Source organism: Manacus vitellinus, unplaced genomic scaffold (assembly GCF_001715985.3).
Source record: "Manacus vitellinus isolate BGI_N305 unplaced genomic scaffold, ASM171598v3 scaffold_30_pilon, whole genome shotgun sequence".
In the NCBI taxonomy this organism is placed as follows: domain Eukaryota; kingdom Metazoa; phylum Chordata; class Aves; order Passeriformes; family Pipridae; genus Manacus; species Manacus vitellinus.
In genome coordinates, this window is record NW_021940291.1 from 3607195 (window position 1) to 3620564 (window position 13370).

General features: G+C 36.6%; 1 protein-coding gene across 1 annotated transcript in view; it reads left to right on the forward strand.

The window, feature by feature from the left end:
* The first annotated feature begins 2547 nt into the window (after positions 1 to 2547).
* PLEKHA7 (pleckstrin homology domain containing A7) overlaps positions 2548 to 13370 on the forward strand; it is a 127016-nt gene continuing 116193 nt past the window's right edge. The window contains exon 1 of the mRNA XM_018076097.2: positions 2548 to 2593. Within this exon, the coding sequence (XP_017931586.1) occupies positions 2580 to 2593 (14 nt within the window). The 5' untranslated portion in view covers positions 2548 to 2579. The remainder of the gene's footprint in view (positions 2594 to 13370) is intronic.

Sequence of the window (13370 nt, forward strand, 5' to 3'; positions counted from 1 at the left end):
ATGCTATCTTTTTTAAAATTCATGTTGTTATTTCAGTGGATAGTTGCTTCTGTGTTGTAACATTTCATAGGTTTTTCTTTTTTAGTTGAGATACTCTCTGGAATTAATCAAAGTTTTGATTTTAAATAGAGTCTGAGAACAGATTCAGTTATCTTGCCATTTTTCAATGTTCAGTTTGCCTCTCAGATGTTTTCTGCCTGCATACAATTAAGCTGTTCAACAAAGACTCTGGTTTTGTTTCTCATTTGTGACAATAGCTGTTGTGAGCTTTCAAATTCCAAACAGCTAACAAAATACTGTCAGCAGGAGTATCCAAGTGAAAGACAAAGAACTAGAGTCGTTAAAGTCAGAAAATCCATGAATAAATCATTAAGGGTACTGCAGTATGCATTTTGAAAGTTATTTAAAGAACTTTTCTCCATTTTTTCCTTCACTTCAGTGGGTGTTTGTTTTCCTTTTTCAGATTATATAAAATGTATAGGGAGAAGAACCAAGACTTTTAAAAACAACTGATATTGGGTGGTTTTGTACTTTTGTCTTCTGTTTTGTACCATTTCTCAAGTCCACTCCCCTCACCCCATCATAGCCATATGCCTTGTGTATTCTAAGCAGTTTTAAATGGTGCCCTGAAAAGTTTCTTGTTTCTTCCTTAAACTAAGAATTTCTTAGGTTACTGTGTTTGTGACAACTTCCCATCTGAAGTAATTTTGTTTTACTTTTTCTACATTCATTTTCTTAGATACCCTTAACTAACCTTTGCTTTTAGGGAGGTATTACATGCTCAGTTGAAGTAGTTGTTGCCACCAGACAGAGGGCTACTCACACCCCTTGTGTGGGAGTGGAAGAGTCAAAGGAATTAACATGTGCCTGTTTCTGAGCATTTCTGAGAAACAAAGAACAAGAAAAGTAAATTATGGCCTTTCACTACTCTAGGTCATTAAAGGTCCAATCTGAAGCTTGCTTGGTTTTTGGTGAGCTTTAGATTACTTACAGGGAAATTAATTCACCTACTTCACTTTCATTAGAAGGAAAAGGTGTGAAGCCCTGTCCTGATGGCTGTGGATGAGAACACCACAAATTGGCTAGCTAATAAGTTTCATGGGGGGCTTAAATTAATCTGAAAGTGAAGGGGATTAATTAATCTGTCAATGAAGGGGATGCCAACATTTCCACTGTATGTTTCCTTTGCAGCCCTTTCCTGATCAGTCTGGGAACATTTATTTAGTAGCTTAATGCTCCAGTCCACTTCTTTGATCTAACTGAAAAACACATCCTAAGGGAGACTGATTTAACTTGCCCTTCACTTTGCTGCAAGGCTGCACAAGCACCAGTGCTGGTGCAGAGGAGGCATTGGGAAGGCAAGAGGTGGGACTGTTCCTTTCAGTAGCAATGGGATCTTTGCTGGACTTCAACTCTTTAGAAAACGCTATGTTCAGTGGAACTGCAGGGCAGATGAGAATTAAGCAGAGCACATCTTAGAGATTTCGACCCCCCAGGAGACTGGGTGTTTCTTGAGATTTGATAGATGTCCTTAAACAGTTTGGCTTATACACTTCTCATCTGAAATAATTTTATTTTACTTTTCTTCTTACATTCATTTTCTTAGATACCCCTTATCTAACATTGCTTTTTATGCCTGTCACCTCACTAAGCAGAACTAAAATAGCTACAGTTAAATAAAAGCAATGGATAATTAAAATTAAGTAGTTTTACCTGTGAAAGCTTACCTTGGATTTCATGTGAACTTTGAAAAGAAGTTACTATGCCAAGCATCCTTTGATAGAGATAGGAAAAGTAAAAAGTTTGCTAAATGACACCTCTGTTTAAGCTTTTTCAGAAGAGCATTAAGCTTTTGTTTTAAAAAAAATAGGCACTTCACAAATGCTTACAGACAATGAACATCTTGTGAAGTTTGGAATGCAGATATGCATGCTTTTAACATAGTTTAGGCTTTAATGTACTATTTATGGAGTCTCAATATAAGGATACACAGACACCCAGGCTAGATCACTGATATGTTCTGATAGGTACTTAGGGAACAGAGACATTCCTGGGGACATGGCACTTGGTTTGTCTATGGCACTTGGTTTGTCTTGCTGCTCTATGAAATGGGGAAGCATGAGTACATTTCCTTTTCAAGAACTTTGCAAAATACCAAACCATTATTTTGGTACATGGAGAGTTACTATTGTAAAAAAAACCTGATATTTTTGTCCTTTTTTTTCCAAACAAGGAATACAAAGAAACATTCAAATCTACAGCTGTGGTGGGAGGATGTGCTTTCTGCGGGGCCACCACCATGTACATTCCATCTCATGGAATGCACTTGGTGTGACATTTAACAAAATGTGTTGCCTAACAGCTTCAAGAAATACCAGCTTAATTGTAAAGACAGATGCAATGGGAGCCCTTCCTGAAAGATGGTGTGCCTTCTCTACACTTCTACAGAAGGCATTTATTGACGATCTAGGGAATAGGACTGTGCTGCTGGAGAATGTTCTTGAAACATTTGTGGCTTAAACTGAGTTACAGGAAGCACACTTATATGTATCCCAGGAAGGCAGAAGAATATATAGTCCATGTATAGTCCCAGGTGAGCAAATCGAAATGATTCATTTCAATAAGTAAGATAAATTGTTTATTCTTCAGATGTTTATGTAGTCACGTTGAAAATGGCAGCTAATTTACAGTCTTCTACTGTCTACTTTTTATGCTAATATAGGGTTATTTTGCAAAGGTCTAGGAAGGAAATCCATTTTTGGGTTTATTGATCTTTGTGGTATTGACTACTTGCAAAATAGTTTCTGCAGATGGAAAAGCAAGCTCATATTTTTAACTTAAGGTGGTGAATTTGAATGTTGTCCTACTTCCATTTCGTAATGAAATCCAACAAAGAGCACAGGAATTGTGAGTTGGGTTTTGGTGTTTTGTTGTTTGTTTTGTAACAAATCTTACAAAAATATTTGTTAAGCCCTAAGAGTTATCTTAGACAAAGTGTGTTTATTTTTGTGGGTTTGGGAGGGGAAAAGTTGGGAACAGTAACTTTTTATCTCCAAAAAGAAACTACATGAGTAGAATGTGATGGTGATTATGGCATGTAATCAGTGAGAGATAATTCCAAATTTAATCTCCAGTGTATCAGTTGTGAGGTTTTCTAAATAATATAATACTATCTAATGTGAAAAAAAAAAATAGGAATGATGGATTTTCTATAAAATCTGCCTGTCACATGCTTGCTTCTCTGCATTTCTTTTTCACTGGAAATACCAGATTGTAATTAACGCAAGATGACAATTTTTTAGGTGTCTCTACTTTGATGAGGGGCTACAATTTTCAATACTACAAAATAGGTCAAAAAGAGTTAAATAAATTGAAGAAGCAAACAATATAATCAAATTTAGACAAAATCTATCTTCTCAATTGCCGGACAGGAAGAATATAAAAATTGATGTTTAAAAGTATGCTTTAAAGAAGACAGGTTTAAGCCAAGAAAATTTCATGATGAACCTGTAGAATACAATGGTGTATGGTCATATCTAGGTTTGTGAATATTCCTGAGACATTGGGAAAACAAGAATACTGAAATACAATGTAATTTGAAAAAAATCTTATTCAAGCCTGTTTTAGAGGAATGTCATATATTTTTAAAATGGAAATAAATTACACATATTTATACTTCAAAGAACTCCGTGTTTGCACTTCTCTCACAGTGAACGTAAATAATATAATTTTCTATTTCTGTCTGTTAAAGTTTCATCTTTATTCTGAATGGGAACATTTGGCTTCTTGAAAATAATGGAAGTGTTCTAATCTTCTGGAGAATGCAGCCAAAGGACCAAAGGAGCTCAGTGTGTGAGTGGGGTCTTTTTGGAAGCCACAGAAGCTGAAGGTTGTTGAAACTGATTTTTGTCAGACCTGTTTCCAGGGGACAGGGACAAGGAACTTGTAGTCGGCAAAGTATGTCGAGGCTTCCATAATTGTTTTTGTCAGACTGTGCTTTTCTGCAAGAGCATGTCAGTCCTTATTAGTGAACCAGCTTCTTTTGATATGCTAGTTCTTGGTTTTCAGAGAAGGACTATCTGTTCTTGACCTCTGCTTTCCTAGCACTGCTTGTTCTAGGAAACTTAAAAGATGTGTAATAGTCTCTTGGTGGTGTAGATTCTTTCTTTTGTTGTTTGTTTTCTGCTTTTCCCTGTTGTAATGTAGTGGAGAGGTCAAGATCTAGAATGAAAATTGTGTAATAAATAAATTACTTGTGTTCAACTTCTTCACAAAGACCCATAAGAGCCCTTTGTAAAAACCTGTCTTCTGGCCAGTTGGCCTCCAACCTTTGCTGCATGGGCTTATTCCAACCCAGGTGCATGAACCTGCATCTGCCTTTGTTGAATGTCATGAGGTTTCTGTCAGCACGTTTCTTCAGCCTGTCAAGAGCTCTCCAGATGGCAGCTCTATGTAGCTTCCAGTCTAATATTGTTTAAAACCACCTATTGTAGTAAATTTATAAAGTTTATTAAGCTTGGCTTTGGGTCAGCTTTTGCATTGGTGTCCTCTTTAGTTCTATGCTGTGAAGATTGGCTATAAGAAAGTAGGGTAAAGCACCCTTAAAGATAGCATCTTATTTTAGCATCTTATTGCACTAGTGCACAAAGTGCTTATCTATTCTGGCTCAGTTTGCTTAAATAATATAGTATAACTATGGAACTCTGTAAATTTGACAAACCCAGAAGAGGAATGCTTGTCGTGTAGGATTTTTTATGTGTGTATGTGTTCAAAGAATGGTAGGAAGCACTGTAAGAGAGATGTTTGTTGAAATCTTCATTATTTATTGTGCTTTTCTGTGTATGAGCTAAAATGTTTGTAAGAAAATATTTGTTTTCAAAAACTTTTTTTTGTTTGTTCCTACAGTCAAACCACTGTAACTGAAGAACTCCATTACTGTCAGTGATGCTGTAGCAAAACTTTGAGCCAATTGCAGTCAACTTAGAAATGTCAGTGCAGGCATCTGTGATTGTCTTGCTCTAATTCTCCTTTAAGACTTTGCTGTGCTTGGCTCAACTGGTTACTTTTTCATGGTCAAATTTTGAATTCTTGTTGTGGGGTGAAGTAAAAGAACACACAAGGGAAATGATTTGAGTGTAAGAGTTAGGAACAACCTCTGATAAAATGCAAGAAAAGGATTTTTAAAATAGTGTATTTGTGGACCGTATTATTATTTAATTATTAATACAATTATTATTATGATTTTTCTGTGGAGTACACTAGAATGTCTGGCATCTATACATCTCATGTAGACTTACTTAAAATTTTCTAGAATGACTGAGTTCTTACTCTTTATTTATACCCCCCCTATTTACATCTGCTTTCTGAGCCTCTTCAGGGCCTATTTTTTTTCTCTGAAAGTATGAGTACTAGAAAAATCTTTTTAAGATGAAAGCAGGCATTCTTAAGTCATTACATAATTCCAGGAGCTTGGGTCTAAATAAAGATGCCAAATATCACCTCTGTTTGCAAATGGCAGCTCTGAACTGCCTGCCAAAAGCTTTTTGTTGGATTGAAGGCAAGGCTGGCCCAGAATGTTGGAAATGTGCATCTCCCTGACTAATGCCACTCCGTGAAGACTCTTGCTGAAGCGCTAATGAGCGAGTGCCTCTTAGCCAAATATATTCCAGTGTGATTGTTCCTGTCAGCTGTTCTAAGGCCAAGTCTAGTACTTATGTTGTATTGATTAAAAATATATGAATGCTTCATTTAACATAATATTTGTTTCTAGCCTAAGTAAGAGCTTAGCAAGTCCATCCTCTCTTCCCCCCACGTTTGATAAATGCACACCTAAGAAAAGCCGTGTGTGTCAAGGATTGTGCTTACGTGCTTTGGGGCTTGGAGGGGCTGTGCAAGCACTGTGCTTTACCATCCAAGTATGACATCCACAAGTCTTCACTCTTACCCCTGATCAGCTGGGAAAGATGATTCTTCATTTTGAGAACAATTAAACATTGTAGTACGTTGCCTAGAGGAGGGGTGGAATTTCCCTTGCTGAAACTATTCAAGACTCAGCTTGGATGAATTTGGATCATCTAATCTAAAGCCTCACTTTCAGCAAAAGGTTGGACCAGATGATTGCCTGAAATGTCTTCCAGTTTAGGCTTTTCTATGTCTCTGATTCTTCACTGGGAAAGGGTAGGGCTTATACTCCAGAGTCTTCCTCAGATTAATTTGGGAAAGATTTTGGGTATTACTAGTTATCCTTCTATGGATGAAGCAGGAATATGTTTTCTTTCTCTAGATTTAGTTTGATCATTTGAAGCTTTTAACATCCTCATCTCAGCAGATTGGGCATCTTGCTGCATGGGTTGAACTGCAACAAAATGGATCTATACTTTTGGGGCAATCTAATGGATTCCAGAGCAAGCTGGGATTCCTGACATTCTGGATTTAGGATCATATCAGCGAAAGGTATATTCTTAATGAAATTTTGTATGATAGTTGAGGTCCTACTTTGCCAGCAAGAAGAAAATACGTAGCTTCTGATGCCCTTGTCATTCGTCTGGTTGGAGGGGAGGAAGGAGGAGATTCCAGTACTGTTGCTGGAACCAGATTGACAGAGGCAGGAATTCAGGTCAGATTCCTTTGCTGGACTGAAGAGACCACAGATGGAACATGATCAGCACTTGATGAGTTTTTATGTTAATTAAAAAAAAAAAAAGAAAAAAAAAAGGAAGTAATTTCCTAACTGAGGAAGACAACATTGTTTTAGACATCCAGCTGGACAGATGTTGAACTCTTGATCCAAGAAACATGCATTGCCCAGTCAGTGCTTTCTCTGTGAGTAGGCTACTGTGGAGGTGGAGTATTATTTTCAGCAACGAAGCAGTTTTTAAGTACTATATAATGTGATGCCTTCATGATAAGGGAAAACTATATTTTTTCAGCAAGCTAAAATGTGACTTGAAGTTTCAAGAATCTACTGACTTCTGCTCTACAGTAATGCTAGATAGCTCTTACTGTTTATTTAAAGGGCAGTCTAAGGAAACAGGAAGAGTTAAATCAGTTTGTATAATAGTTTAACATGGTAAACTCAGATTATCTTCTAGTATGTTACAGATCAAAGACTTCTATTGAGTATTTTTGACTCAGAAGTTCTGAAGTTTGCAAGTAGGTGTTTGCAAAGTTGGAGAAGTTTCATAGCTTTAGAGATATAGTAGAATCCAGAATATTTATTGATCTCTAGAAACAGCCATGAATTCTTTGCATGAACAGTGTTATGGAATACTGGTAAATATGTGAATTGTCTTTTGTTTCTAATTTTTGCAAACAATAGGATGGTATCTGCAAGCAGGTATTGACTCATGTCTTCTGATTTTCACCACATCGTTATCTCATGAACTGATTGAGTGCATCTGTTTTTATGTTTGTTTGAGGGGGTTTTATCTTCCTTTTTCTTGTAGCTATAAGATTGTGTTGGAAATAAAGAAATTTAGGCAACTCTGTTTTAAATTCTGACTTGTAAGAACTAGTAGCAGTCTGGTATCTGTTGGTCTCCTGCCACTCCTGTTTTTTGATGAAGGCAACTTTCCTCTCCTGGTATTTGTATTACTGTTTTGGTTTGTTTGTTTTTAAACAGAGTGGTCCTACACCCTACAAAACAAAGGATTGAATAGGTTTCATGTTAATGCCTGTCCTCACTGTGCAGTGGATTGAACATGAGGCCCAGCTCATACACCTGTGTAGCATGAGCCAGGAGCATAAGTTTTGAGGCAGCAGCATAGTCATGTCTGCATGGTGTGTGCCTGGGCTATCAAGTGTCTCACTGCATCCCACCTTCAGTCAGTCTGGTTCAGACACCACCTTAGCTTCTTTAGCTCAAGTTTCTTTGCTCCTGCTAAGTTTTACAAAGTACGTGTGCCCCAGCTTGTTGCAAATGACAGACTACTTGGTGCGTCCTGATCTCTTCCCCAGATGCATCAGGTCCTTTTTACGTGTGCCTGTTTGATGGGTTCTAAATCTGGATTATCTAAAATGGTGCATGATATTCTTGATAAAGACTTGATAGAACACTTATAGTTAAAGGCTGCTTAAAATGTTTCCTTGTCTCTTCTGGAAATACCTGTTGTGATGTATCCTGGCATTGAATTTTGTTGTTTTTACTGCCATGTTACAGTGCTGGCTTGTACCAGGGTACCTCCTGCTTACTGATCAGTTTACTGTCAGACATAATGCATAATGCATTATCTCTGCATTTCTGTACTTTCAGTTGTTAAGCCATGCTTGGGATCTAATTTCAAATGTTCTATTTCTCTTGCTTTTAAAAAATTTTTTACTTAAAAGTTTTTCAACTAACTGTCTCCTAGATTTGAAGCCTTTTGTCTGATAATTGAAAAGAAAAGCTTTATGCAGTATTTATCAAACAGTTACACTTGTGTAAAAATTAGTATTTACTCTTAGTTTCTAACAATGGGAGACAAAACTAGAGGAAAAAATTATTTGGAAGGGAAAGTTTGTCTTGCCAAATACACCTCCTTACTGGATTTTTTTTCTTTTTCAATTGGCAGGCTGTTGTGCAACTCCTCTTGCTGCTTTTTAGATTGGTTGTAGGCTCTTACGACACAATCCAGCTATGAATATTTCATTATATTTTTGAAGTGCCTTGCTGAAAATGGTAGATGTGGTGGTTTCTGATTACATCTAAGGTGGTTCTGTCACATAATTGACCTCATCATGTTTCTTGAATTAAACTAATGTTACGTAAAGGAACAAAATGCTGTAAATTCATGTAGGACTCGTTATTACATTGTTGTTATATAATAATACACATATACCAGCAGCAGAGTCTTGCTTTTAGGCTGTGATTTTTAAACCTGTTAGCTGTTCTTTTGCATGGAGAACTTGGCTTTTTGCTTGGCTTCATCCATTCTGTTTCTTGCTGCTGGTAATGAGGCAATCCTGAAGCTCCAGCTGTTCCCAGGCTTTGCTGCTCATTTGAAAATCCTGTTAGCGGAGGAAATGTGGTAAAGCTCTGCTGCTGTCTTGGACAGAACAGGTCTATTGTAAAGATGCATGGAGAAGAAAATGGGAGGTTTCTGAAGAAATTATTCTGTTAGAAACCATAATTTTTTTGGAGATGGGCTGTCATTGTGAAGCTGCTTTTTCTCTGATGTGGTAGGTTTGTTGTGCAGTGAGTCTAGTGCTTAAAAACAAAGATGCTGCTGGTTAGTTTTAATCTTCTTATTGTAAACCCTCAAATTAAGATATGGTCAGTCTTTTTAGTCAGTGTAATCTCAGTGGATTTGAGAAAATTAGTGTTAACCACCCTCCTTACCATAGTGGAGATAAAACTGCCAAGACATGAAAAGAGATAGTTAAGGAAAAGCTTAACTACAGCCAAAAAACCTTCACTGCTGCTTTTGGCTGTTACAAGCATGTTTTTTTGCTCTGTCCAGGAATTCTAAGTCTCAGGAACTGCCAAGTTGTACAGGCTGTAGTATTGCAGCATGTGCTGGGAGTTAAACTTCTAGAACAGTTACATCCATCCTGTGTTTCATGGGTTAGAAATACATTTAATTTTATTTCTCCTAGCTTCTGTTTTATCTAAAGGAGACTGTGACTTCTTTGTATTTTTCCTTTCCTTATTAATCTTTATTCTTTCAGTCTTCATTACCATCTAAAAACAGGGTGAGTGGCAGCAAAATCTTCATTTTGATGGATTCTCACGATTGCTTCCTTTAAGCAGTTGGAAATTAATCAGAGATAGTGTAAACCTACAAATTGGTAAGGTTTTTAGGGATATTTAAGCACAGCTATTAAGTAACATGAAGATGAAATAAATCAAGATACACTTCTGATGTTTAAACTTTGTGTAGGTGTTTTGAGTAACAAGTCAGGGCTTAGTGCACTTTTAAAAGCTGTAGACAGATATGAAACTTGCAACTGAGCAGCAGAATTGAGGGGGTTGCTCATACTTACTAGTCAAATTTTCTCCTCCAGGAGTTTACTATCCCCTTGGATCAGCCAAGTGTAACTGTGTCTATTGCCTCTTCCTCATTTGCTGTCTCAGTGATCTGAGTTACTTTACTCTATGGTTTAAAAAACTAAGATTTTTTTGATAGGCTTGGATAAGGAACAATTACATGTACTGATCCAAGGGAGGGACCTTGGCTGACCTTTTGAAGTGTGAAGCAATGAGCTTTTGGAGGTAGAAGCCTGAGCAAAGCCTCACTTGCAGCATAGTCTGAAAAGAGTGATTTGCACTAGTAATTGCTTCTACACAAAGTCTTTTTAATCTCAAACCTATTCTTAGTCAACACAGACTTAATTGATGTGTTTGTAAGCTGAAATCTGTGCAGATTTTGAACTCAGTGAATTTCATACCTTATAAAAGTATATAACTGGCTATGAATGTTAGTGATTTGTACACTGTGGAAAGTCAGTAAGATGAAGTGCAAGATTTTCAGAATCCTTCTGACCAGTTTGAAGTTACTGTTACTTCCAAGAAAACAGTGGGGTCTTTGAAGTCATAGTGTTGTCCTCAGTAATGCAGAAGCAATAAAAGCAAACAGAACTTGATGGAAAATCATTCTTCAGAGAAACGTCATAGATCTTGACTGAACCCTTAATTTAGCAATTCACACAAATCTGTAGATTGTGCAGTTGTAGACTTTTCAAAATAGAATATACAAATGATACAAAATCTAATGGAACATATGGGGAAACTTCATAAATGATCACTGTAGTGTGGTACCTCTTCTCTTGATAAATTATATGAGCGAAGTAGAATAATACTCTTATGGATTTTGGGGGACTAAATACAAAGACTGAAAAGTAGTGTAGAAATGGCAATGTAAAGAGGGAAAAAATTAAAAGTACTGAACACTGTTTTAGAGCAGTTGAGATCTCACTGTTTTATATGGGTAGGAATGTGTATTGTCATTCAGCACTTCATCAGAATGGTTTATGCTGCCATCATCAGGAAATTTTATTAAAAGTAGCTGCTTCTACAGTGTGATACTTGTTCATCATTTAAACAATTCTCAGTTAAAACTGTTGAAGCTCCTTTTATGTTTTTCAGTGTGCTTACAGTCTTAATAGCATATTTTGGATAATTAAATGAATTAAAAATCTTTAAAAAATTTCCAAGCACAAGCATTTGGAAATAAGATGAAGTATAGAATTGAATCTAGGTAGACCTGGTGTTCAGGTTTCTGTGTTTTTAATATTTTTTTAAAAGAAATGCAGTGAAACCTGCAGTGTACTTATCTTCTGATATTTTGTATTAAAAACCACACAACATCTTCTGTATTCTTCTAGATCCTTATTATGCTGGTTTTGGCATGCAGTGCAGAAGGAAAAATCTTCTAGACTAACATCACTTATGTGTTGAGGTTTATGATGTAGGTTTAGGCTGAACAAACACTTCAAAGCTTCTGTAGTAGAATTGCAGTGCTTTTCTCTTAGATGACAAAAGTAATCTGTTGGAACAGAAGTAGCCTTGGAATGGGTTTGACATTTTAGGATGTTAAGTCAGGAATAAATCAGAATTTGAAGTACCTAATGTACGGTCTTAGAGGGTAGTAGCTTCACACAGTCTCTGGTATTCCAGCTCTTCATTTCTTTATAGTACCAAACATGTCATGCATGAGGAAAAATATTGCTTTGGTTTACAGAAATTCATTGGAGGGTTTTTTTATGTTTTTAAATACTTATAGACCCACTCTGATTTTAATTTGAGCTTCTTTTAGAATTATTTTTTCTGTACCAAAAGGTTAAATCTTAGGAAAGCTGTTCACACAGCTTCACAGGACTTCAAAGTATTTCTCTATGCAGAAAAGCTGTTTAGCATTTCGATATATCCCGTGTCTGTTCTGTTTTAGATGACATACCAAAGCTGGAAGACAGGTCCACAAATTGTCACAAGCATCTTAGGTGTAATCTTGTTTTCTTCTTTTCAAGGGCCATCAGTAACACAGATCCCGTAGTTTAAGGTTCTCATCTATTAACTTATTATAGTAATCCTTTGGAAGTTTGAAAATTGTATCTCATTTTATGCTTAATATTTCCTTTTTCATCGACAGCGTAAAGACTAGTCTGTCTCCCTTTCCTCTTTTTTTTTTTAAGTGAGAAAATTGTTAAGGGATAATAGAGTAACCATGAAGTAAGTCTGAGAATTTTAGTTTAATCTAAATACTGTGGGGAAAAGAGGTGGTCCTGTTTTATGTGTGGGTTTGGTTTTTTTGTTTTTGTTTTTTGTTTTTTGTTTTTTTTTGGTTTGGGGTTTTTTTGTGTGTGGTTTTTTTTTTTGTTTGGTTTTGGTTTTGGCTTTTTTTTTTTTTTAGTATATCCATCTACTGTTCTCTTTTAAAATTTAAAATTAGCATGTAGAAAGTTGTGTGCTTCTTGGTAATGAGCCAGTTCTGATTTTTGAGGAACAGTGAAGGTATGAAACTTAGCTTTTTCCACAAAACCAAATAAAACTTGAAACTGGTTGAGAAGTAATACTTCCACTAGGAATGGCCAGTATATCTTAGTCTTGTATGAAAAAAAAATAATCTGGTTTGTGAATGCCTGAGTATCACAAGAAGATTTCATGTTATAGACAGTTCCTAAATTTGGAAGGCGTCAGGGACAGAAGCCCCAGCTGAAGTTTTGGGGAGGTCATAAGGAATCTTGAGAAATGGAGCAGGAGAAAAGAGTGAGTCACCAAGATGGTGAAGTTGTGTTAGGGAGAGCTGGGGGAATCTGGGAGGTGGTTACTTAAATATCCAGAGTAATTGGATTGAACTAATCAACACATCTGCTAAGTAATGGTTTTTAAACATCCCTACAGGCAACCCCCCACTTTGCAGCCAGAGGTTGTGAACATTGATTTTAGTGGTTGCTCAGTGTGGAGAAGGCGTTTATGGCTGGTCCTGACACGTGGTTGGAAGGATGGGACACTGGGGTTTCAGCAATTAGGTGTAGCACTGCAGGAAGATATTCATCCTCTTCTGCCCCGTGTAGTTTTTTGGGAAGAATAAACAATGTGGGAACCGGTGTCAGGTTAAGTGAGTGATTATGTTACATTTGTATAAAGTTGAAGAGTGAAAATTTGTCAGCACCAAGCAGCTGAGGTGCAACAGCTTCTTCCTGATGTTGCTCTAAACCTTGTATGTGCTTGTTTCTGGTCTAATGCACCCCTAGGAAGTCCTGTCTGAGATGTGTTTACTGATGTAACATTATGTAAATACTATTTCAATGCAAAAATAACTTACTAGTGACTAACTGATATTATGATCCCAGCTTAAAATACTCCATAGTAAGCAGAGATCAATGTGCTTTGTAAGCACCTTCAATTAAATGGAAAGCAAAAGTTGAGTTAGAATGGATTCTCACTTACTTGC